General features: G+C 49.2%; 1 protein-coding gene across 3 annotated transcripts in view; it reads right to left on the minus strand.

The window, feature by feature from the left end:
- LOC118789339 (protein ITPRID2-like) overlaps positions 1 to 21,097 on the minus strand; it is a 34,105-nt gene extending 13,008 nt beyond the window's left edge. For 2 of the 3 annotated variants that reach the window (XM_036545715.1, XM_036545717.1), the window contains exons 1-8: positions 21,000 to 21,097; positions 8,105 to 8,331; positions 7,681 to 7,723; positions 5,893 to 5,942; positions 4,620 to 4,673; positions 2,279 to 2,321; positions 2,082 to 2,180; positions 1,763 to 1,971 (exon numbers count right to left, since the gene is read on the minus strand). In XM_036545715.1, coding sequence (XP_036401608.1) covers positions 1,763 to 1,971; positions 2,082 to 2,180; positions 2,279 to 2,321; positions 4,620 to 4,673; positions 5,893 to 5,942; positions 7,681 to 7,723; positions 8,105 to 8,291 — 685 coding nt within the window. In that variant the 5' untranslated portion in view covers positions 8,292 to 8,331; positions 21,000 to 21,097. Of the gene's footprint in view, positions 1 to 1,762; positions 1,972 to 2,081; positions 2,181 to 2,278; positions 2,322 to 4,619; positions 4,674 to 5,892; positions 5,943 to 7,680; positions 7,724 to 8,104; positions 8,332 to 9,371; positions 9,431 to 20,999 lie in introns of those variants that run through there. The other variant, XM_036545716.1, reaches the window with a different exon arrangement.
- Positions 21,098 to 23,920: the final 2,823 nt, after the last annotated feature.

The following is a 23,920-nucleotide window of genomic DNA, read 5'->3' on the forward strand; positions in this document are numbered from 1 at the left end:
AACCAGCTGCCTGCGAGACTTTGAAAGGCCAAGGCCTAATGGTTTATCCCAGAGTTCTCAGTGAGAATTTACACCTGCCTGGAGCAGGCGGTTAACTTCAAGTTTGGAGGTCAAGCATTTGAAAACAAACTGTGGGAAATGTGGTCAGTGGGACATACCCTGCAGACTAACAGAGTGGACCTTTCTTCAATGCTTAACACAACCAACCAGATATTTTTCCCAGGAAATCTCACAGAACCCCTAGCTGCTTGTTCAACTGTGTTCCAGTAGTTTCATCTCTGACACAGCAGTGTCATCTGTATTAAAACTAACTCAGCATAGGGGTGAGACAACACTCTACAGCTAAAAGGGGAACTAAAATCTCTAGTCTGTTGCTAAACGGACAGCGTCACTTCCACACAATGCTCCATCCCATCCAACAGAGTTCAAAGCCCTCGCTTGTGAAAGAGGGACGGTGTTCCCCGCAGACCTCAGGGTAAGCCTGAGAAGGGAAACGGAAGTTATGTAAGAAAAGTCAACATGACACCGTGGGCCAGCTCTGCGCGGCCATTCTAGGCAAACTAGGACACAGGATTACAGATGCAGAGCTCTTCGGCTCCAGCTCCAAAGCTCCAGTGTGACAAAGGCACTTCCTAATACCACGGCTGGACTCCACCGTCAGTCCTTCACCCCTGCGCACAATTTTTTAAAGCCACGTCCGTCTGTGTGATGTCTCATTTGGCCTGCCGCCCCGAGCCGACAGCGTTCGAACTGCTGGAGGAAATGCATTCCGAAGCAGCACAGCCCCCGGGAGGGAAACGGGATGGGCTTTGCATATCTGAGGAAGCACGGGGTGACTCACGCACGCAGGCGCTAACAAACAGGACGCCGAGCCGAGGCCGTTCCCGCACAGAGAGGGCCCGGCCCGCACGAGCACGACACAGAGGCACTCACTGAGCCCGGTCCGAGCGCTGGCCGAAAAACGAGCCCCTTCCGAAACTCCGCTCAGGCTCTGCGGTGTCCCTCCTCGCCCCCCTCCCCTCCCGCCGAGTGGCGCGCGGCTGGCTCTCTCTCACGGTGCTCCCAGCCCGCGGGTTCCTGCGTCAGTTATGCAAATGCAGGGTGATAAAGAGGACTGTGGGGCGAGCGGCTGGGTGGGGCCCGTGGGGGGCGGGGCGCACGGAGGCTGGACGTGAGCGAGCGGTCCGAGTCGGCTCCTCTGCACTCCGCTCCGCTGCGCTGCACCGCCACCAGCCGGCTCTGCGCTTGTCGGGGGATGGGGGAGACAATGGCCCCCTTGTGTGGCGTCTTTCACTCGAGAGGGAATTGCCCTCGCTCTCTCTCTCCCTGCCCGCACCCTCCCCCCCTCCTCAGAACTGGGCACACTGGGAGCAGAAATGCCTGGACATACCAGCCGGGCACGTACTTTGCAAATTTCCCAGAATGCACCACTGCCGTGCCAGTGCATGTCTAGTGAACTGTAACTTATCTAACCCTATCCCCTGTTTGCACACTTCCCATGTAAAATATCTCCCAAGCTCCCTCCTATATTTATAAGTGTGTGTGTGTGTGTGTGTGTGCGTGTGTGTGTGCACGTGGGTGCGTGTGTGTGTGTGTGTGTTTGTGCGTGTGTGTGTGTGTGTGTGCATGTGTGTGCGTGTGTGTATGTGTGTGTGTGTGTGTGTGTGTGTGTGTGTGTGTTTGGACCCGGCTGCCTGTTTAACACTGCTGCACAGACAGGAAGCAGAGCCGTGTGGCCGAGCTCGCGGACGGGACAGCGTACTTGTCAGGGCGTAGCTGGGGCTCTCCAGCTCCATCCGCCGCAGCTGGGCGCCCAGGTACACCTTGATGTCGATGCCCTTGGCGTAGGAGGAGGAGTTGAAGAAGCGGGAGGGGATTTTGGCGGCGATGTCGGGCTCCTCGGTGCCAAAGCCCAGGTTGTACAGGATCTCCTCTGGGTCCTCCTCGTAGAGGTCCAGCAGCTCCGAGACGCTGGAACGGAGGAGCGGGAAAAGGGGTCAGACGAGACAGGGTCGAAGAAAAGACAGGCGAATAAACAAAAGGGGAGGTCGCAGAGGGGCGTGGCTCCACGGTGCCCTCACCTGGACACGGTGGTGCTGCTCTTCCCCGAGCCAGTGGAGTTCATGCTCCGTCCCTTCTGTTTGAACTGGCTCCGCTTGTCCTGGGCCAGCATCCCGAAACTGGGAGGGAGAGAGAATGAGAAAGAGAGAGAGAGGCAGTCAGGCCCTGTAGGGGGCGCTCAGGAGAGAAAGGAGAGGACACGCGGAGTCTCCCTTACCGCTGCTCCTCGGTTGGAACGCCGTTCGCTCGGAGGTGATTGGCTGTGGACAGAGCATAGAGAATCGCATGTGAGTAAGGAGGAGTCAGACCGGAGACCACAGAGACTATTACCAGGAATAAAACAAGACTGACCACCACTGACCACTCTCTCCACACAAGTGTGTGACATTATGACTACCTGAATGGGGTAGCAGCCACACAGTTCAATGAGACTGAATGATTATACCTGACCTGACACTGATGTAAGTGTGTATCAGTTTCCAGAGTACCTTGATCTACTAGAATAATTTTTGATTAACGACAGGACAGAGCATATCTTTGTGCAGAATTTGCATCTTTTAAAGGGAAAAACTCTGGAATAACCTGAAAAAACTGAGACTGTGGATCATCAAGTCACCCAGAATCATCAGGCATTTTTGTGGTATTCTAGGGAAATCCTTCATAAGATTCAACATAAAATCTTCAACAATCAAAAAATAATTCTAAGGCTCTTCAGAAAATCCAGTTTTTGCCACATTACCACCCAAATAAAATGTGAAAAAACTCCATCATAAAACACATGCCTCTTTCCACATACAGTGTCCATTTTTATCAGCGAGTGTCAGCAGCATACTCAGGTACTGCAAAGCTTCCTGAAACTTCCAAACTTTATGAAGGGATTGTGTTTTATGCTCAGGATTTGTGCCCTGGAGCCTGAACCTGCCGGATCTGCGGATCCGAGGATCTGTGCTCCATATAAACACAGAGGCCAGGTTTTACGCCGCTGACAGCTTCAGGACTGTCTGCCCAAAGAATGCAAACTGTCAGTCTGGAGGTACACCAGAGCCCCCTTGCTTAAAGCCTGTGTGCTTCAGCAGGAAATCGGGCAGAGACCCCAAAACTCAAACACACCCAGTCAGTTCAGCTGGCTCCGCTTCCCGAACTGGCCGGTTAAGCAACTCTGCAAAAACCAGAGTGCTGGAGCCGCCCTGTTTTCCAGCCTGTTAGAGCTAACCCGCAGGCGTGCTGGAACAGGACTGCCCTGCCTTCGCCCACGTGGTCGGGAAGAGGAAGAGGAGCCAGGCAGGCCGCATGCTTGTCTGGGCTGGAGATGGCACATGGGCAGTGATGACAGCAGAGCAATGGAGCCGGCCCAGGCTTGCTCCTATTGGCTCCACCCAGAACCGTCCTGCCAGCCGTCCAGCCAATCCCCTGCACCGTTTGCGGTGACTGATGAGGACCAAACGAGGAAAATGACCGGCGGCACCATACTGGGCTGCTCTCAGAGGATTTCAAAATCAAACAGAGTGGCACCAGGTGCAGCGCGTGCCTCTGCCAACCCACCATCATTAAAAGTGGCCATGCTGCCATCCTTAACAGCCGTTACACCGCCACCCTAAAGAGCGGTCAATCTACCACCCTTAAGAGTGGTCACACCACCATCATTGAGAGTGGTCATGCTGCCACCCTGAAACAAGTCCACTGTAACGGTCCCCCTGTTCTGTGGTCATGTGACAGGCCCACGGGCCCTGCATGAGATGCACCCGGGGGCCCTTGTTTGAGCTCTCTGTGCGGAACAATGACACCCGAGTGGAATAAAGTACTGTTATGAATAATAGAAAGGTGCAGCTATGCCCCTACTGTCTGCAGCAGAGGGGGGATTTAACATTGCTCTCACTCTTTAATAATTCACACCCCCAGCTTCCACCAGCGGGACGGGGAGAGGGGTCCTGCGAGGGCGAAAGCAGACGCAGGCTACCTGATCTCACAGCTTTCTCCTGTGGAGCGTGGAGCGTGGAGCGTGAGAGAGAGGGCTACGCGCTTTGCGAGGAGACATGCCGGGTAGGAGCGTTAGCAGAGCGCACAGAGAGAGAGGCTCCAGGTAAGAGCAAAGGGTAGTGTGCAGGTACACTCTGCACCGCTAGGAAGAAGATGCCCGCTTCCTGGACCACTCAACACCTCAGTGACTACACTGCATCACAGAGAAGGGCAGAGTATTCAGCAAACACGGTACTGTTTTAAATTAAGGAATGCACAATAAAATGGTGGAATGCCATTAAAACACAGCCCCCTCATAAGAAGTTTTATACAACACAGCTTCCTCTTCCCCCTCCCTTCCTCCTCCCTCTCCCTCTCCCTCTCCCCAAATTCAGTTTTATACAACACCCCCCCCCCTCCCCCGCCTCCCCCCATATCCCAGATGGCGATCACTCAAGCACTCAAGGAAAATAGTAGTAACAAGTGGCAATAACAAGAGTTGCATAACATGCTGAAATGAGTACACAGAATCCATCCAGAAATAGAAACAGGTGTGCTTAAAGGTAGCCTGGCTCCTTTGGAAAGGGGGGCCCGAAACTCACCCTCCGCCCCCAGGGACAGGTCATCCTCAAAGCTGCAGCCGTTCTTCAGAGGACCTGCGCGGAACACAGCAAAGCCAATACAATGTGAACAACAACATCTTAAACGCACACATTTTCAGCTGAAGTAAAAACTAACCGGAGAAAAAGCTGTGAGAATATCTTACTTCTCTTCTTACTCACACACAAAAAAAGACAACGCATACAATTCCACCCATCCTTAGGCGCAGAAGTCCTTAAATGACACTAAATTCCATGACTGAAATCCTTTGACATTACTTGCTGATATATTGCTACTCTACGGTCTTACCTACAGAGTCATTGATCAAAGGACAACCCATGCAACTTAAAATTCCCATTTGCAGAGCGGTAAAAGTGATATTTCCTTCTTGCCTAGGTCCTGGTTAGGATAATATACTGGAAATGCTCCATAGTGCCGCTCCTCATTCATCAGTAAAAAGGAGAGAAAACGAGAGCTTAAGGGAGACTGTTTCTCTGAGCCTCTCTCTGACGAGCGTGTACCAGTCTGAGCTCCAAAAGTCACTGGACACTGCCGGTCAGACCGCCGCTGGAGTTCACCACACCCACGAACACCTACGCACCCAGCGCACACCTGCACACATCTGTGCATACCTGCACATACCTGCACATACCTGCACATACCTGCACATACCTGCGCAAACCTGCGCAAACCTGAAATCATCACAATGCAAATCAGCACACAGCGATGTGCCATCACACGCATGCACACTCACATCAACACACAGGCATGCATGTGCGTGTGCGCGCGCGCACACACACACACACACACACACACACACACACACACACACACACACACACACACATCAACACACACACACACACACACACTCACATCAACACACACACACACATACACACTCACATCAACACACAGGCGTGCATGTGCATGCGCACACACACACACACACACACATCAACACACACACACACATACACACTCACATCAACACACAGGCGTGCATGTGCATGCGCACACACACACACACACACACATCAACACACACACACACATACACACTCACATCAACACACAGGCGTGCATGTGCATGCGCACACACACACACACACACACATCAACACACACACACACATACACACTCACATCAACACACAGGCGTGCATGTGCATGCGCACACACACACACACACACACACACACACACACACACACACACACACACACACGCGCACACACACACACACAGATTGGAACTGGCATGGAGGGAACTCACCCTTGGTCGGTGTGTTGCTCTGTTCATCCAGAGAGGCCCCCAGGGGAGTCCTGCAGACAGTGAGAGACGTCAAAACCCACATCCTCTGCGGCCTGCTCCCTGCCCTCCTGCTGCTGCTCACGTCCACTCTCTCTCTCTCTCTGTCTCTCTCTCTCTCTGTAGCTCTCACTCTACCCCTCTCATTATCTCTCTTACTCTCTTCTGCTCCCTTTTTCTCTCCTCATCACCTTATCTCTCGCTCTCACTCTCTTCCTCTATCTATAGCTCTCTATCTCTCTCACTTTCTCTCTCGTTCTCTCTGTCCCTCCCTTCCTTTCTCTCTCTCTCTCACTCTCTCTCTCTCCCTCTTTCTTTCACTCTCTCTGTCACACACACACTCGCATTCTCACACTCATGGACATGGGATTGCACATGTGGACGTTCACACAGCCCTGCTCTCACGCAAACGCTGTTTCCATCCATCTGTTGGGCTTTTATTCAGCTTCGTCCAGTTTCCACAGGGTCAGGGCTGAACCCCCTGTGAACACGACACGTGCAAAACATCTGCCACAGTAGGCCAGTGGCAGGCCACTGTCCAACGCAACGTGTTATACAACGACCTCCCTCCCCTCTGTACACCTCACTGTAAACCAGGTGTACTATAAACCTCACCTCAATACCTGACCGAGAGGCTGAAAGCAGGTCACTGTCCAGCAAGACATGTTACACAATGACTTTACTCCTCTCTGTACACCTCACTGTAAACCAGGTGTACCATAAACCTCACCTCAATACCTGACACAGCGACCAAGAGCAGGCTGTTGTCTAGCATGCCACCTTACACAGTGACCTCCCCCCTCACTGTAGACCTCACCGTAAGCCGGTCAAGACTTACACCTTTACAGTGCAGAGCACATTTCTGACACTTCAGCTGTAACGACCAGGAACTGCTGTGGCGTCACGCTCTGGCGACGTCTCAGGTGAGGAGTAAACATTAATATTGAGTAAATATTCATTTATGTCAGTGTGACAGAGGATTCTGGCCAGCGTCACCTCGTCTCCGCCCTCTTTGCCGCGTGTCATGTGCACTCAGGCTGGCGGCTGCGGGGACTTTTGCCGCCACCCGCGTATTTGACTAGGGAAACAGCCTGCAGAGCGTTTGCACAGTGCACTCATGCACTGCAGTAGGAAAACAAAAGATTAAGAGCCGATCAAATCATTTTAGAGGCCGGAACGGCGCTGGCAGCCGAAGGGCGGGGTAACAACAGGACCTGCGTCTGCCGCTGCCGCTTTTCAGGACTCCGTCAGAGCGTGAAAACGCAGCGGCCCTCTGCTGAAGGAAGACAATCGGACCGTTTCCCTGCCAGGGGAGAGCTGCGCAACCTGGACCTGAACTCAGACCGTTGCCAAGTAACACACAGCACCGTGGCGTGAACGTGTCCGAGCCGTTCGAGCGAGAGGGCACGGACCCGCCCGGGCCGGTCTAGCCCGGCAACGCATCCTGACAGAGTCATAAGGGGTTAAAGCGAGCTCCCTCATCACCTATGGGACCGGAGTGGCCCGCTGAGTCATCGCAGGTAATGTTTTTCCTGAGTGGGCCCCATTCCAAAACCGCAGTGCTCTGCTCACACACCAGACCAATGCACCGACCACAGTCACACAGAGAGGGAGAGAGAGAGAGAGAACATAAAACAGTTCACCGGTTCCTAATATTGACAGAAGCCTCTCTTGATCAGACCTCTCCTTGCACTAGGAGCTCGCTGCTCTGTGCTCGGAGTGAAATCTGCCAAACATTTAGGCCCACCTCACCTGCATTCCTGGAGCCAGCTGGTGATCTTGTTGGGTATCCGCCCTTGAGAAAGCAATAACAAAAAGTCATGACAAAGGAGTGTGGTTACGGCCTGAGATGAGATCACTGAAAGGTACAGACATGCAGACTCAGCTCTGAAACACAGGTCACCGGTTGCTGTGTTTTTCCCCTGGAAGAAAAGCCGTTAGGCGTTACCGGCACTCTAAAGTGGTTTGTTGTGACTTGCAGGAAACTGCACTGGGTGCGCTGTCAAAGATCCAATTTCACCGCCCCCCCCCTCCCCCCCCCATTACTCCCAGGACTCTGACCCCCACAGCTACTCCTACACCTCCATGATCATTATCTAAGCGCTCCATAAAGCTCCTCTCTCCCGTTCACCCCCCATCCTCTCAGGGCAGGGTGGAACGAGGCGGAGGCCCGTACCTGGCTCCTCGGCAAGGGGTCCCTTCTCCTCCCCCTCCTCGGCCAGCTCCTGCGGCTGCTGCGCCTCCGCACCCCCGTCCTGCGACTCCGACGCCTGCCAGGAGTCTCGGCTCAGCGCCCAGGCCTTCCGCTTCACCGTGGCGGTCTTCCAGGGGTGGGGGTCGACTGGAGACTCACACTCCTCCATCCCGACCGCTCCGGGGGTGCTACAGCGGGGCCTGCCTCACCTGGGGGGGGGGGCGAGTGAACTTGTGTCAGGTGACCACTGTCCCCGGTACATCAGGTGACCACTGTTGCAGGCACCACTCCCCTTGGGGATCCGTGTGAGGGTTGTGTCATTAATGAGGACAGTCATAACTCGCTTTGTGATATCAAAAGGCCACTGTGAGGACCACGCTGATTTATTTATGATCTCTTTAAGTGAACCGGTATCCTGTTACCCCAATGCACCGAGAACGCTCCCTCATACAGCAGTGGGTAAGAGTAACAGCTCCAGCATCCACTGTAACATCTACAGTAACCACAGTAACAGCTCCGGTTAATGCTTTAACATATACAGCAACTACAGTAACAACTGCGGCAACCACAGCAACTACAACACTCAGAGTAACAGCTACAATATCCACAGAAAGAGATCGGGTTACCACAGTAACCATCTCAGCAACTACAGCAACAGCTACAATAACCACAGTAAGGGCTCCAGTTACCACAGTAACAACTGCAGAAACCACAGTAATGGCTACAATGACCACAGTAAGTGCTCCGGTTACCACAGTAATCACCTCAGCAACTACAGTAACAGCTATAATAACCACAGTAAGAGCTCCAGTTACCATTGTAAAAGCCACAATAACCACAATAACAACCTCCTCTGCCACCATAACAGCTCTAGTAACCACTGTAATAACTCACACACAAACACACACAAAGGGAAATAATGCTCCTAATGTACAGAACTTTGAGCCATTCCAGGTCTCACCACAAGCAGGACAGGGTGCAGAAGGATGCCATTTGGTGCTTCCACCTCCTTCTAGTGAATCCTGGAATGGCCTACACTGCTGTTACTTCTGCTCTGAATGCAAAGCAAAGCCCTACTTAAGGACGTCATCAAAAAAAAAAAAAAAAAAAAAAAACTCACACGCACAACAGGTAGCAATTAAGGACATTAATCACAGCCATTAAGATACGATCACGGATGAACGAAGCAAGTGACGCTTTCCTCAGGAAGGGAAACGGAGCAGCGGCAAACACGTGGCGCTAACGCTACCTGGAGCTCCGTCCGCGCCGCGAGAGAGTTCGGCGGAGCGTTCCTGCGGCGAAACGCTCGGAGGAGAAGCACGGTGCTGCCGGACACTGCGGCCGCAGTTTGAAAACAACTGAGACAGGAAGCGGCTGTTTAGTTAAAAGATTACAAGCTGGTGCCGAGTCATTTCCTGTTTTGGATCTGCGTTTTCTGGAGGGACAGACAGGACCCGCCGAAGCGGGACGGATTTATCATCCGAGTGTATAATCTCTGGGGCTCGGGGGAGGCTATTTTTAGGATTTTCCTATTTACAGAGGAGTCATTCTAAATAAGTGGTAATGCAGAAACACAATGGCCCCTTCGCTTCGGGAAACAGGTCTCCGAGGAACTGTGCTAACGCTGGAACGGTGTCGCAACGCTGCAGTGCTAACGCTCCAGCGCGGCGCGCTCCTCAACCAACAAGCGGCAGAAGGGCAGCTGGTGCTTTGCGTACTGCTCGAGTGTATTTCAGAGAGGGACAGACCCTCAGTTAAGTTTGGAAATCCAGGCGTTATGTAATGTTATCCTGTTTTTGCCCTGAGGACATTATTTCCCTACCCAAATAGATTTACGTGAGGATATTTACCATTTACCTATTCCTGTTTCTTTGTCCGTACTGATGCATTGATGTGAACACACGCGGTCAAAGTTACATGACCCTGTTGAGGTGTTTCTCCGCTGTCTGTCACACCCGGGGCACCATGCGCAGAGATGGATCTGGCATTTATTTCCCAGGTACGCAACCTTGCCCGGGAACGCAGCTCATCAGCTATCACAAAGGTGCCACGTAAAGGGGTGAATGTGCTAAAGTATGAGTGGAAAGCACATGCTTTTTCACCAGTGTGGATCTGTCCTCATCTCTGCGGTACGGTTGTCTGACGCCAATGGCGAACGCAACCCTTATGGGCTGCGTACTTTCACAACTGCATCCCTGTGAATCGATCGCATCTCTCTTCCTCCATGGGAATAGTCAGAGCGTGTAGCTGTGATGGATGGACTACCAAGGTGAGTATCAAAACAGAGCTACTCCATGCCTTACTCCATGTTAGACAATGTGTGTAGAACAGCTACTAAAAACCCAGAGCCACTCTGACTCTGCTTTATTTTAGACCATGGGAGGGGAAGAGCTACTGCTGTTAATCAGAGGGATATACCCCCGTTAAAAGAGAGCAGCTTGATCAGGAGTGGTGAAGCCCACGCCGAGCTGAAGAGAAGCTTGGCTTTAAACAGAACAACTCCTGTATGCATCTCAGCACTGCCCTGTAAGAGCAGAGAGGAGGATGATGCATCCGCACTGAGTGAATGTGAAAGCCATTCAGAGCGACAGAGCGGCTGTCAGTCCCAGCCTTCAGCCAGGGATCCCGCTGCTGAGAAACTCATAGCAGCCACAGCAATACTGCTGCAGCAACCCTGTGCACTGTGGCAGACGGTCAGACGGACACAGAGCCGCACAGCTCCACAGCACACTGCGCAGCTGCAGACGGACACAGAGCCGCAGTGCTGCGCAGCTGCAGACAGACACAGAGCCGCAGTGCTGCGCAGCTGCAGACGGACACAGAGCTGCAGAGCTCCACAGCATGCCGCTTCAGATAGAAGATCCGGGAATAAAACGATAAGAAACACTGCCCCTCCCTCTCTGACACTGGACTATGGCCTAGTCATGGAGGACTTCTGGCTGGGACATGATAACTACAGCGGGCGTCAGACTGAGAGGACGGGAGGAAGGGAGGGAGCGAGGGAGGGAGAGAGCAAGACAGGGAGAAAGAGAAAGAACAAGAGGTTTTAATGAGCAATACGGTGTTAGGGTTTGGCATTTCTGTATTTTGTGTTTGACTGTTTGTTCTGCTTTGGCAACACAAATGTGTATTAGTCATGCCGATAAAACACTGAATTTAATTGAGAGAGGGAGAGAGAGAGAGAGAGAGAGAGAGAGAGAGATAACAGTGTGGTCTGTAGGCTAATTAAAAGATGCAGTGATAATTAATAATGACAACAGGGCAGGTAACCAAGACTCCTACGGTAACTTTGGGGAAAAACAGCTCGCCTCCTGCCCCAGGGATTACTCTGGAGAAGGAGCGTGTGAACGGTTTTTGGAACAGTGAACTCTGGAGCAGTCAGAACTTTGTCACAGACTGTCTGAGCAGATCTGGGCTCGATGTGGAGCAGGGAGAGAATGACCCCCCACCCCCCCCACCCCAGTCTTTCCTGTTGGCTGCAATATCACAGAGAGGGAGGGGGAAGGGCATTGGTAACAGCGGCCGAGGCAAACACCTGGATGTCAAGGTTACTCCAAAACAGTGGGGCTCCGCCCTTGACTCCGTTCCTTAGTTCCCCTTTAAACACACGGAGGAAGCCGCTGCCTGTGCTTGCCTGGATGCCTCTCTCCGCAGCGGCCCTCGCTGATGCGTGTGTTATTGTTACTGCTCTGAATTTCTCGTGGCCCTCTGCACTCTGAGGGGGAGTGCTATTTTTAGCCCTGGCCCCGCCCCCTCCCGCAGAAGCGAAGATGTGCGGGTTCCCACATCCCCTGCCAAATCCGACCCATCATGCTCTGTGAGTGGCCCCGTGTCCCAAACGTCCAGCCTGACCCTGTGACCCAAAACAAAGGCACCCCCACCCCACCCCCCACAAAACTTACAATGAGGAGCCTAAAATAGCCGAGAACAGATCAGCACGAGCTTTTAAAACTGAGACGGAGGGTTCTGTTGGGACCGGGTCCCCAACCTTCCCCCTGTACCCCGGCACGGGTCACGTCCGGGGCGGTACTGAGAAACCGCGGTTTGCGTGAGAGCTCTGAGCGGAACCGCCGCTGGACCGCAGCGCTCGATCTGAGGGCCCCACCTGCTACGGTCTGCGCTGGCACTGAGAGACAATGCCCAGGACGGCTCCGCGCTCTGCCTCGCCGAGGCCTCATTCATTACAAACACCCCCTGACCTTTATATCAGATCCGCAAACGGCTCCCGACCTGGGCGAGCTGCTAGCAGGACCCCGCTGACGCACGGGCTCCCATTGTGACATTGTTTGCAGAACGTGGAGCTGGATCCTGCCCAGCAGTGGAGGAGAGACACCTCCCTGCTCCCCCGAGACCTCTCCCACAGCTGGCAGACCTCTGGGGAGAGGTGCAGAGAGGCAGGTCCGCTGGCACAGCTGCCCGGCAGCAGCAACGCTTACACTGACGGTGCAGACGTGTGTCGCTGAGGCTCTGCAGAAATGAGAAACCGATGGGTGAGCGGGATGCTGTATCAGAGCGAGAGAGAAGGGGGAGGATTTGGAGAGGGTGGGTGAGAATGTCAAAGAGAGTGGGCGTGGCAGAGAGAGTGGGTCATGTTGAAGAGGGTGGGCGTGGCAGAGAGAGTGGGTCATGTTGAAGAGGGTGGGCGTGGCAGAGAGAGTGGGTCATGTTGAAGAGGGTGGGCGTGGCAGAGAGAGTGGGTCATGTTGAAGAGGGTGGGCGTGGCAGAGGGAGTGGGTCATGTTGAAGAGGGTGGGCGTGGCAGAGAGAGTGGGTCATGTTGAAGAGAGTGGGCGTGGCAGAGAGAGTGGGTCATGTTGAAGAGAGTGGGCGTGGCAGAGAGAGCGGGTCATGTTGAAGAAGGTATGACAGAGAGAGTGGGTCATGTTGAAGAGGATGGGTGGTGTAAGAAAAGGTGGATGTGTATGGAAGGTGGCCATAATCAGAGATGACGGGCAGGGTCATGAGATGTTAGGCGGGGACAGAGAGAGTGGGCTCAGGAGAGTCATGCTCCCTCACAGCCGAAGAGCACTTAGTCCAGCCGGAGCGGAGACAAGAGGAAATGTCGCGTCAGCCGGGGGGCCCGGTGATCACAGACACCTCTGGGGTTAGGTACCCTGTAAACAGCAGTCCCAGAGCTGTCCACATCCATCACTGCTTATAACCGTTTCACAGGACTGCACTTTATTACACAAACGTGACACGCTGCTTATAATATCTGCTCTCCTGCCAACAGGCCTGCTTTGCATTTCCGTCTCGGTTTAAACAAAGAGGCTGGTGTTTAACCCAGGCTGGACTGAGAGAGCTTCCACCATAAACCCCGATAAACCCCACAGAGCCGAGACTCGTCCTGTCCTCAGGAGAGCAGGGGGGGGGGGGTGAACCCTGAGCGAAAACCACAACGTACACACATAGAGAGAGGCAGGGGATGGCACCACAAACATACACACAGGACCAGGCCAGCTACCTGCAGCTTATTACCCACACCCATTGCTCCTTGTCAGTACAGTGAAGAACACCTCATACCAGAGACGGCCATGTGAATACAGTGGAAGATGCCTTAGAGCAGAAAGAAGGCCATGGGCCCCTAAGACAGAAACACCGGAGTACTGCGGCAGAAGGAGGATGCCGACCCTGAGGCACATAGTGAAAAACAAGGACATTTCTACAGCTAAGCCTCTGCCCTAACACTGCATGTGTATTTGTGTGTGTGTGTGTGTGTGTGTGTGTATCGGGCGTGAAACGATACATTCAGCTCACGATGGGAAACGCTACGCGAATTGGAATTCAAGATATGAAATTACCAGGAAATGATATTCACAGAGAGATAGCGCTGATAAGAAAACAGAAATATGACAAGATTGAACAAGTCATTTTATTTTTCTTCACTTTCTTCAGATATCAAACCCTGAGCCGTACCAATTCATGCCGGGGTTACCATGGTATTGTGTGCCACACCTCTTTTACAAAATGGCTCAATAATAATAAATTGGCTGAACTATGTAGCTGCATAAAGTAAGGAGGGAAACCAAAATTTGAGTTAATTTTCTGGCTTACCACAATACCTACTTACTTCCCTAAAGAGATGGTAAACACCTCTGTCTTCAAGTAACTTAACTTTGCTCTTGGTAATGTATAACTAATACATTGGTAATAATATTTATGTATGTCAATACCCAATAATATTAAAAAAAAATTCTGTTTACCCATGGTGTATCAGTGAATATTATAAAAACTGGAATGCAAACTGACCACAACGTACAGTTGTCAGTTTGCATATATGAAATATGCAAACTGGCATGAGACAAAATAACAATATTTTGTCTCATGTCTAGTATGTGTGTGTGAGTGTGTGTTTGTGGATTCAAGCCTGTGTGTGTATCATGTGCATGTGCGTGCATGCTTGTGCGTGTGAGTGTATGCGTGTATGAGTGTGTGTGTGCTCATGTTTGCGTATGTGCAGACATGCATGGCGGTACGTGCTTTGTGCCTATGTGTACGTGCATGTGTGCGCGCTCATTAGCGCGAGCGGGTGTGTTTGGCCTTGCGCTCATGTCTCGTCAGCAGTGTGTTTGTGTGTGTGTGTGTGTGTGTGTGTGTGTGCACGCACCTCCATGGCCCTGAGAACCAGCACTGTGGAAAACGCAAAGGGTGGCCCAGATTAGCCCAGGCTCCTAAGCTTTGGCGCGGGGCAGCGGCCGCCTGCTGTCCTGCTCGCTGCTCCAGGTCCCCAGCGCTTCCTGCTCGCTGGCCGGTGCAGTGTGGGAGGGGGGACAGCGCAGGCTACAGGGAGCGCCACCTGCCTGGCTATCGCACAAGGACAAACGCACCGTTAGGGCGTTCTCAAGGATTTACGACCGCAAGGCAAACTGAGATGGCGAAATGTACAGGATACGCGGGGAGCAGGAGACAACCGGCACTCACGCTTCTGCAGAAACGTACTGTCCCAGGGATGTGATGAGAGCGTGGCGGGTCCAGGGTTGTTTAATCGCTGTTTGATAAAGGGCCATCTGTAGGTCTGCGCTGTTGCAGGCTCATGACCACGGTCCGTAAAAAACGCCATGTTTTTCCGCTCTTCCAAAAATGGGAGGCGTGATGTGAATGGTGATGCTGTATCAGGTTTTCCATCATGAACACGGATTGCACAAATACACCGTGACCATTTTAACATTACATCACATTATCATTTAGCAGATGCTCTTATCCGAAGCGACTTACACAGGTTACAGTTTTTTTTACTTGTTATCTGTTTATAAAACTGGATATTTACTGAGGCAGTTCTGGGTTGAGTATCTTGCCCAAGGGTACAGCAGCATTGCCCCTGTGGGGAATCAAACCAGCAATCTTTTGGTAAAAAGCCTTGCTCCTCACCACTATGCTAAACCACCAGATGCTGAGATGGGCCCATCCACCAACTCGAACAGGACTACCATGTTGAGGAGGCCAAGTGGAACCTTGTGAGACCCCAAATGATCCAAGGTGGCTGATTCTTTTTGTATCTTTTTCATCCAAGGCTCCAGGGCTGTTCCTTCCTTAGTAATAAGGGACTGGTAGTGGACAACCACTCTGCCAAAAATACGCCCAGCAACCGGAGTTCACTCCTACGCCAGCTCGTGTAGGTGTACCACCCAAGGAAACAGTCTGTACCAGCCTTCTCAAACATTATCTTAATGTTTAATCATTAGCCTGAGTGAGGTCAATATTACCTGGGCCTGAGTGCTGTTAAACAAATGGATGCAGGCCTCCTGTACTTATATATGTAATAAACTTGGGCAAAAATAGCACAGAGGGCTCACACACCAGATGGTCTTATTACATTTTTATTTTTATGTCTCATTACATTATTAAGTCTACACTTTAACATGTTACCCATCTATACAGTTAGATATTTACTGAGGGGACTCGGTTTAAGTACCTTGCCAAGGGTGCAACATATGGCCCCATCTGAGAATCAAACCCGCATCCTTTGGGCTACAAGCCCTACTCCTCACCATATTTCTGCCCTGCGCTGACGGCAACACCAAGTGTTTTCCCTTGTTAAAGCGTCAAAATAGATCCGGTACATTGTTTTATTTTAAATGTCAACTGATAGCGTGACCCAGTTTTGCAAGGCAAACACATTCAGATTACAGATATTTAGTTCTTAAGCATAATATTTGACTTCACAGAATGTAACCCTACCAACAACTTGCTTATCTCCTTCTCTAGAAGACAGGGAAGTGATCAAAGTTATATGCATTAGATATTAAAAATGATGGGCAATTAGCAAAGTACCACAACAGGGCCTCTTCCTCTTCTTTTAACTTTATGTTGCCATGGCAGCAATTTAGGTATTCTTTGATAAAGATATCTGACAGATGAATCTGTTCATAAACTTTTTTTCCCCACAGCACTGATAATACTGTTGATATCACACAGTAGTATTTCTCCGCACAACATACAAAAGCAATTTTAATACAGATACAAGTCAGAGGACAACTACCGCTGTCCTCCGAAAAAGAGTTAGTGGTTTAGTGACATTTTATTTATCAGCTGAGTTGTTTTCCCCAGAAGGCGCTTTCAGATGGACATTCCAAGCCTACATCAAGCACACGCTCTAATAAAGCTGACGAATAAAAGCTTGGCAAATACAGCCGACTACACTCCCTGAACACCAGAAAAAGCTTTCCCATTTTCCCATAGAAGAAGCTTTTGGGGGCTTAAGTAGGGCTCTTAGACAGTAAAAAAAAAAATCAATTTAGCCTATTAACCGATTAATGAAACCTTTGTTTATAAAAGACCATGTGTTTTGAAACAGCCAGAAATGCTAGCTAGAGCAGCTACAACAGAGTTCAGTCAGGGTTTACAGCTGTGACTTGCTACCTACTTAGCATTATGTGACTCATACTACAATAAAGGTGAGGTTATTCATTGACATGCTACCCTATTACCTTCATTTATGAGAGTTATTGCTTGACTGCCTGCGTGCAAATACCGAAAACAAAACCATTGTCTCAGATCCGGTGACTGTGTTTTCACTGGTATCAATGCAGAACAGACAGGTTTGAAAATACTGTACTGGAATCGCTGCCTAGCTTGCTAACTAAATTACTGTAGCTATGGTGGCAGCATGATTCTATTCCTCCTTTTACATAAACCCCCAGTAGCTACCTAGATGGCCTGTTCTTTTTCCAAGGAAATTGTTATGACTTATGAGAAGGTTGCTACTTATGAATGGATAACTGGACTGTTATATGGATGCTTTTACCTGGCTCTCTAAGCATGATTTAATCCAACAGAATGCAGAGTCAAGGGGATGATTTCTTCAGAGGTTTTATTTCCCCTTAAATGTACACGAGCCCCTGGGTTGGAAGATGCACAGATAACTTCGCACATAAAAATCAGCTTCCAGCCAAAGCTTTACCTGATTAATTTGTCCGATTGCTCAACCAATCACCACAGCCTTGCTTTTAAGCCCTCCTGCTGTGAGGAAGGTTCACCCGCACACAATGACATTCCCTGTGTGTGTGTTCAAATTCAGGCAGCACTCAAGACACACAGAAGAGACCGGGTGTCAGCTTGAGTTCACAGTCAGGCTCCTGAGTTTTTCCAGGTTAGCGGCCTGGTTCAGACACTTTGGAGAGGCCACCATTTCTTCCCTAAGTGCAAATCAGAGCTTACGGTCAGTCACATGACCCTCCAGCCTCCTTTCCGCCTGGCTGCCAACAAGGCAATGTTCCCAGCAGGCTTTGCACAGAAACGGATGGCCCTTATGAGGCAGAAGCGGTCGCAAAGCCCCGAATGAGCAACAAGCCCTCGTACTCCCCCTCCACAGCAATAACAGAGACAGAGCTTGCACGTCTCTCTGGTCGCCACGGTAAGAAGGGAACAGGCGCTGGGCCCCCAGCCAGCTTCATTTCCTGTGGCCGAGACCCCGAGCAGACCGTCGAACCAGGACGCCTGGCCTTCTCTTTCTCTCCGCGCCGCTGCGTTACGTGACAGAAATGTTCGGGGGGTTGGGGGGTGGGGGGGTGCACAAACAAACAGCGAGGAACAGGCTGTGCAGGGCCGGGGTGCCCCTCATTAGGCCCGGGAGGGGGGGGGGGAGTTGGGGGGTGCAATCAGAGAGTGGGAGAAAAGTCACCCCGTGAGACAGCACTGCGCTGTCGCAGGCCAGTGCATCGGGAACTCTGCTGGTAACCAGAGGGTTGTAGTTTCAGATCTCAGCTTGGGCACTGCTGGTGCATGCATAAGCAAGGCACTTAACCTGCACTGCCTCAGTGAACGTCCAGATATTTAAGCGGATATTATGCAACATAAATATACATTACGTAAGCTGATACAGCAACTGGATTAACCGTGTCTGCTAAACAAATAATGATGATAATGATAATCATAACAATGTAATCACAAGGCAATTTTCTTTTTCCCCTATAACGTACACAAAACATTTGTGCAGCATAACATGGATGCTGTGATCTGTTTTTACAGTGACCGGCTATGTAAGTGTACCTATCCTGGATCTGGCTCAAGCAGGCCGAGTTCCAAAATAATCTGAACTGCCCTTTTTTTTTTTTAAATCCCTCAGTCCAAGCCCCAAAAAACAAGACAGAACATAAACAGTTCCACTGGCTAGAAAGAGAATAAACAGTTCCAAGACCGCTTTTAACGTCTGCTCACAAATCAAATTCTTTAAAGCTGTAGCATCTGAGAGGCCGAGCCGCTCTTTGAAGGCCAGGTCCTAAAATTAGAGTGATGGTTTCTGATAAGCCGCCCCCCCCGCTTTGAAAGGAAGGCCCTCCCGCGACCGCGGCGGGAATGCAGAGAGGCATGTGATGGTCTGCGGATTCGCCGTGTTTGCTCAGCAAACGCTCCCTGACCGCGGGCAGGATTTCGCACCTGGGCGATGTCACAGGGAGCAGCGGGCAGACCGTGACCCGGCCCTGCAGTTTGCTCAAGGCACCGATGCCCTACTTTCCAATGCCGCTGCTCGACAGTGTACACAAGCAGCAAAAGGAAGAGCACCACCAGACACGGCGCGGTTTGTGGGTACAGCTGACCTCTCGCGAGTCTGACTCGTGGGTTTTAGATAGCTACAGTCACTTCCTCATTCCTGTACATGCAACCTAGACCATGAACAAAACCAATGCATAGAGACCTACAGGGGGGCCTGGTGCTATATGCAACATTCAAAATCAATTTTCATATTCTGAAGCACCCATAGAGCTTTAACTTCATGACTGTCTCTGCCTCTCTGGATCATTCACACTGACACTGGGAAGGACTGTTTAACACATACAGTTATTAATGCAAGAGAGAGTTTACCTGGATTCTCAGAACAAGGCACACACACAGCGTTCAATGCCAAGCTTGTGTTAGATATATTCTCAACCTCAGACAGAATGATGAGTCTAGCCAGGCTGAAGGGCCCACTTTCCTGATTAAATACCTTACATTTCTTACATTTCTTATAATACAATACTGTCCAAAACCAGCAATAAAAAGATGTTCTTGATTTCTGTATAACAAAGGGAACACTTCGGCAAACTTTTAAATATTTCACTAATGCAGTTTACCTTCGCCCGACAGTTCCCCTATAATGGCCCCAGTACCTCACACTTGCCTTACCCTCACCCACACCATTCATCCTAAACACCTCACCATACAAATTAGGCCTACACTCTTGATGAGACAGTAGCTCCATTTCAGCATTCCTCCAGCACAGATCAGAGACCAGCAGACCAGAAGCAAACAAAGGCTGTGCCCTCTCTCCCTCCTCTCTCTACTCAAAGAGGAGAGAGGGAGACCACACCGCTTTGATTCTTATCTTTTGGATTAAATATATTTTCAAGGAACTTAACAGAGAAGCCAGGAACACAGGAGAATAGCATAAACTACAGGACAGACATCAGCCAAGGTCTCCTTTTAAAAGGATAGCAAAGCACATCAATGAAGAAAACCACAAACTCTGACCCTGCAGGTTATGGGTATATGATAACCAAATAATGTGTGGTGTGAACGATCCCCACAAGATTATCACTGGTGATCCTTATGAAAATTATGACGTAGACTGCACGGGACGAATGATAGTGTACCAGGAACTCAAAGTATTCTAGGAGTTAGTGGTGTGCTAGGACATGCTGTGACTAAAGCTTTGGGCACTACCCACTTCTGGAAAAGGATGGCTACCCTGGCTAAAGGCGTCACCCCTAAGCACTCGCAAAAGCACCTCTCTGCTGGTTGTTGACTTTGTAACGTGAGCTGATTACATTAACGATGCGCACATTTTCTGGGAAATAAGCGTTTACTGGCACCTATTAACCTGCACCGGCAATTCACACAAGTACATATTTTAACATTACGTTCGTGCGCACCCCTGCACAAATATTTAAGACATAAAACGACGACTACAATAATAACAGTAATCACGATGACAAAATCTACGCTGCAAACCGCTGCAAAGGCTACAGCGTGCGATTCCACGTCTCTGCATGTTAATTCAAACCTAATACGACTTCACTACTCATTTCCACGATAAAGTGGGAGATTAGCGCTTTCATATCCACTTTCCATCTTCATCTTTTATCTTTGTCTTATGACGTAGGCTACACGAGATGGAAGGCTGCCAAGCGAACCCTTTCTGAAAACATTGTAACTTAGCCTAAATGTTTATTGGCTCCAAGTGCAGTCGATTCCGACGAAAATATATTTCGGTTCAATATTACATAGACACGATAACTGCTTCAGACGTCATAGATAGCTGCATGAACAGTGTCTACAGTAAATGATCAAACGCAGGCAGCCCCAGTTCAAAACAAAGCGATTGTTACAGCGCTGTTAACAACCTCACAATCCGACAACACCGCAGACATTATGCGTGAGTTAACGTAAACGGTCTTACCATAACAGTTCGGTAAGTGAGGTGGCTTCAGGCACCGCGCAGCAGCGTAACTTCGTAGGATCTGACAAACTTCGCCGAACTTCAGAAAGCAGCCAGGCTTCCGCTTCCGCCTGGAATACAAAGTAACTTAACAAGGGCGAGTCGGTGCAGCCGTCACAATCAGGGATCTCTGCCCCACGCCAGCCTGCGCTGCGACCTGCAGGAGTGAGGGCACAATACTGCACGTATTGTTGAGCTGTAAAAGAACAATGTATATCCACAGTTATATTAGGCGACTACACATTTAAAAAATACAATTAATATATCACTGCATATAAAATGCATTTAAACATTACGAGTTCAACAATGAAAATACAAGAATATAAATACACACACAAAAGCAACCATATTTCAAACACTTAATATTCATAGTTAACCGTTAAAGGGCTTGACTGTTGTTTACTCCACGTGGTAATTCTTACTTGTACACATAAACTTACTGCAGTTTGCCAAGGTTTGGTTTTTCATTAATACTGCGTTTCTAACAGGAGTGACAGTGCGCATTCTTCTGCAATGACGAACTGGTGCAGCGCTCGTGAAGTTTTAGTAGCCTAATAAAGGCTTAATCACGCACTTCGTGGTATCGTTTTGCCTGTATAAATCGAGTCTGGATCTGACGCTGTAATTTAAACTTTTTATAGCCTACAAAGTAAGGCACTGTAGGGTTTTTAAAATATTATCTAAATATAATAAACGGTCATAATTAAGGTATCAGCTCATTAAAATCAATTTACATATATTGATTTCAGTTAATTTAAGAAAAAAAACCTACCGGTGATATGATTTCGAAATGGCAGCGAATATAGTCATACGTTATTATGATAAATCCTTATGGAAGCGTGGTTACATTACGTTCATGCTGACAGCTATGTGGTGCAAAGTTTCTGGAGTTCTCTTCTTACTCAGAACGGTGTGCCCTCACTCGTTGGGCCTCGAGCAGTTCCCAAAATATTTGCGCATCTGCCGTAGTCAGATGTAGTCAGTTTATCTATATTCCATGTTCAGTATTAGGATTGCACTGACCTTCCTCGCATGGAATATACGGTCACCAACACGTGTTCTTTCTCTCTTAATGGCTGATGCCATTTTAAATTCAATCAAAATAAAAGAACACGCTGAAGTTCCTCTAACCACTGCGTCAGAGCAGTGATTGTAATTTATTTTATTTCCGCAAGAGGACACCATTGCATCGCTTAGACATTGGGTGAAATTCGCAAAGGTATGTATGTTTAAATAAAATTCTGTTAGGTAGAATGTTGCACGAATCACTATGTCAACAAGTACAAAGGTTGTTAAGACGTCGACTGATATATTAGCTATTAACTAATTAATAAAGAAAAATAAACATCCATTAAGAGGTTTCTCCTCCATTGTGGGTCTGCAGAAGATGTCAGAAACTGAAGATGAAATTCAAAGGACTTTTTCCGATCCCGTCTTATTCAATAGCAGAGTATAAAGTACCTAACTTGTTATATATATATATATATATATATACATATATATATATATATATATATCAGAATTTCAATATTGATCTAAATTGTTCCCCTTATGCTCTTCGGATAACGCACATGTGTGTTGCGTGTTAACAAAAACCGTAATGGCCATTTTATTGTCTTCCTTCTGGTCTCGGTGGAATTTTAATTAAAATTCATAGTTTGCTATGCAAACAGATGGGGCGGTATATTGTGTTACATGGAATGTATTATTTGTTTTGCTATTTTCCCGGAGGATGGTTAGCATTGTGATATATGGGCGGGTGCCACTTTTATGGAGCACGTTAGATAAAGAAATCATCGTATGATGAAATATTTTCCACCGTAATGTTAATGTGCGCAGTGCTTAAAATTCTAACACCCAGTACTGTACGCTCAAATTCCGGCATGTTTATACATAAGCATATGTTGTGGCTTCATTGTGGCTTTAGTGGATTTTTGAGTGGCTTTTCTTCTTTTAATGTGTCCTCCTCTCTCTCCATTAATGCAAAAAAGAGTGCGAAATAGGAAAATGCTTCACAACCGCCAGAGGGCGCTTTGGTCTACGAGGTGTTTTTGTGATTAGCGCAGACCACACCGTCAAAACCCGTAAACGTCCAAACACTTTTACAGCGTGATCAAATTTTGCCAAATCAAGCATGGTGAGATTGGCAATTCTGTGCCACATCTGTATTGTCTGTATTATCCGTTTTGAAGTATGACAAATAAAAATCAAGCCACACGGTGATGCAGACTTTAAATGCTTTTAGGCAGAATACTTCCACCCTAAATAAAACAGCGCAGAAATTCCATGACGAAAAAAAGTTTGACACGAAAAAGGTCAAACATTCAGGAATTCATCACTGAAATCAAAGGTCAAATTGCAATTTTTGCCTACACTTTCTCAAACGTTTCCGGAAATCCACCACACCCGAAAATCACGGACTTTTAATCCGCAAAAGACTATGTGAAGACAATATGTGATCATGCGAAAAGACCACAAATGTCTGTAGGTTGAAATCGTAATTAAGAGGGACCTGCGCGCGGAAAGGGCTGCGCTGCAGGTGCGTGCAGCAGGTGGCTGTAACCTCCGCGCAAAGCCGCTTCTGCCGGCCATTTCCTTTAATATGGAAACCGTATTCCACCCTGAGCCGCGTGTGGGTCTCCAGCCAAAAAATAATGTCTGCACCTCTCTTCCAGAATGATTTATTCTGCGAAAATACCAAAGAACTAATCAGCAGAGTAACTAATTAATACAAATCTGCATTTTTGCATAAGCAATTAGTCCGACGAGAGCGCAGTGAAATGGGAAGTTGGCTTCGTTTAATCTAACTGCTTATTCGAGCGGAAAGGCACTGGGGTGAGGCACCGGGTCTCTGTTTTGGGAGAAGGCTTTTTGATTAGGTA

This window comes from Megalops cyprinoides, chromosome 14 (genome assembly GCF_013368585.1).
Source record: "Megalops cyprinoides isolate fMegCyp1 chromosome 14, fMegCyp1.pri, whole genome shotgun sequence".
Lineage (NCBI taxonomy): Eukaryota > Metazoa > Chordata > Actinopteri > Elopiformes > Megalopidae > Megalops > Megalops cyprinoides.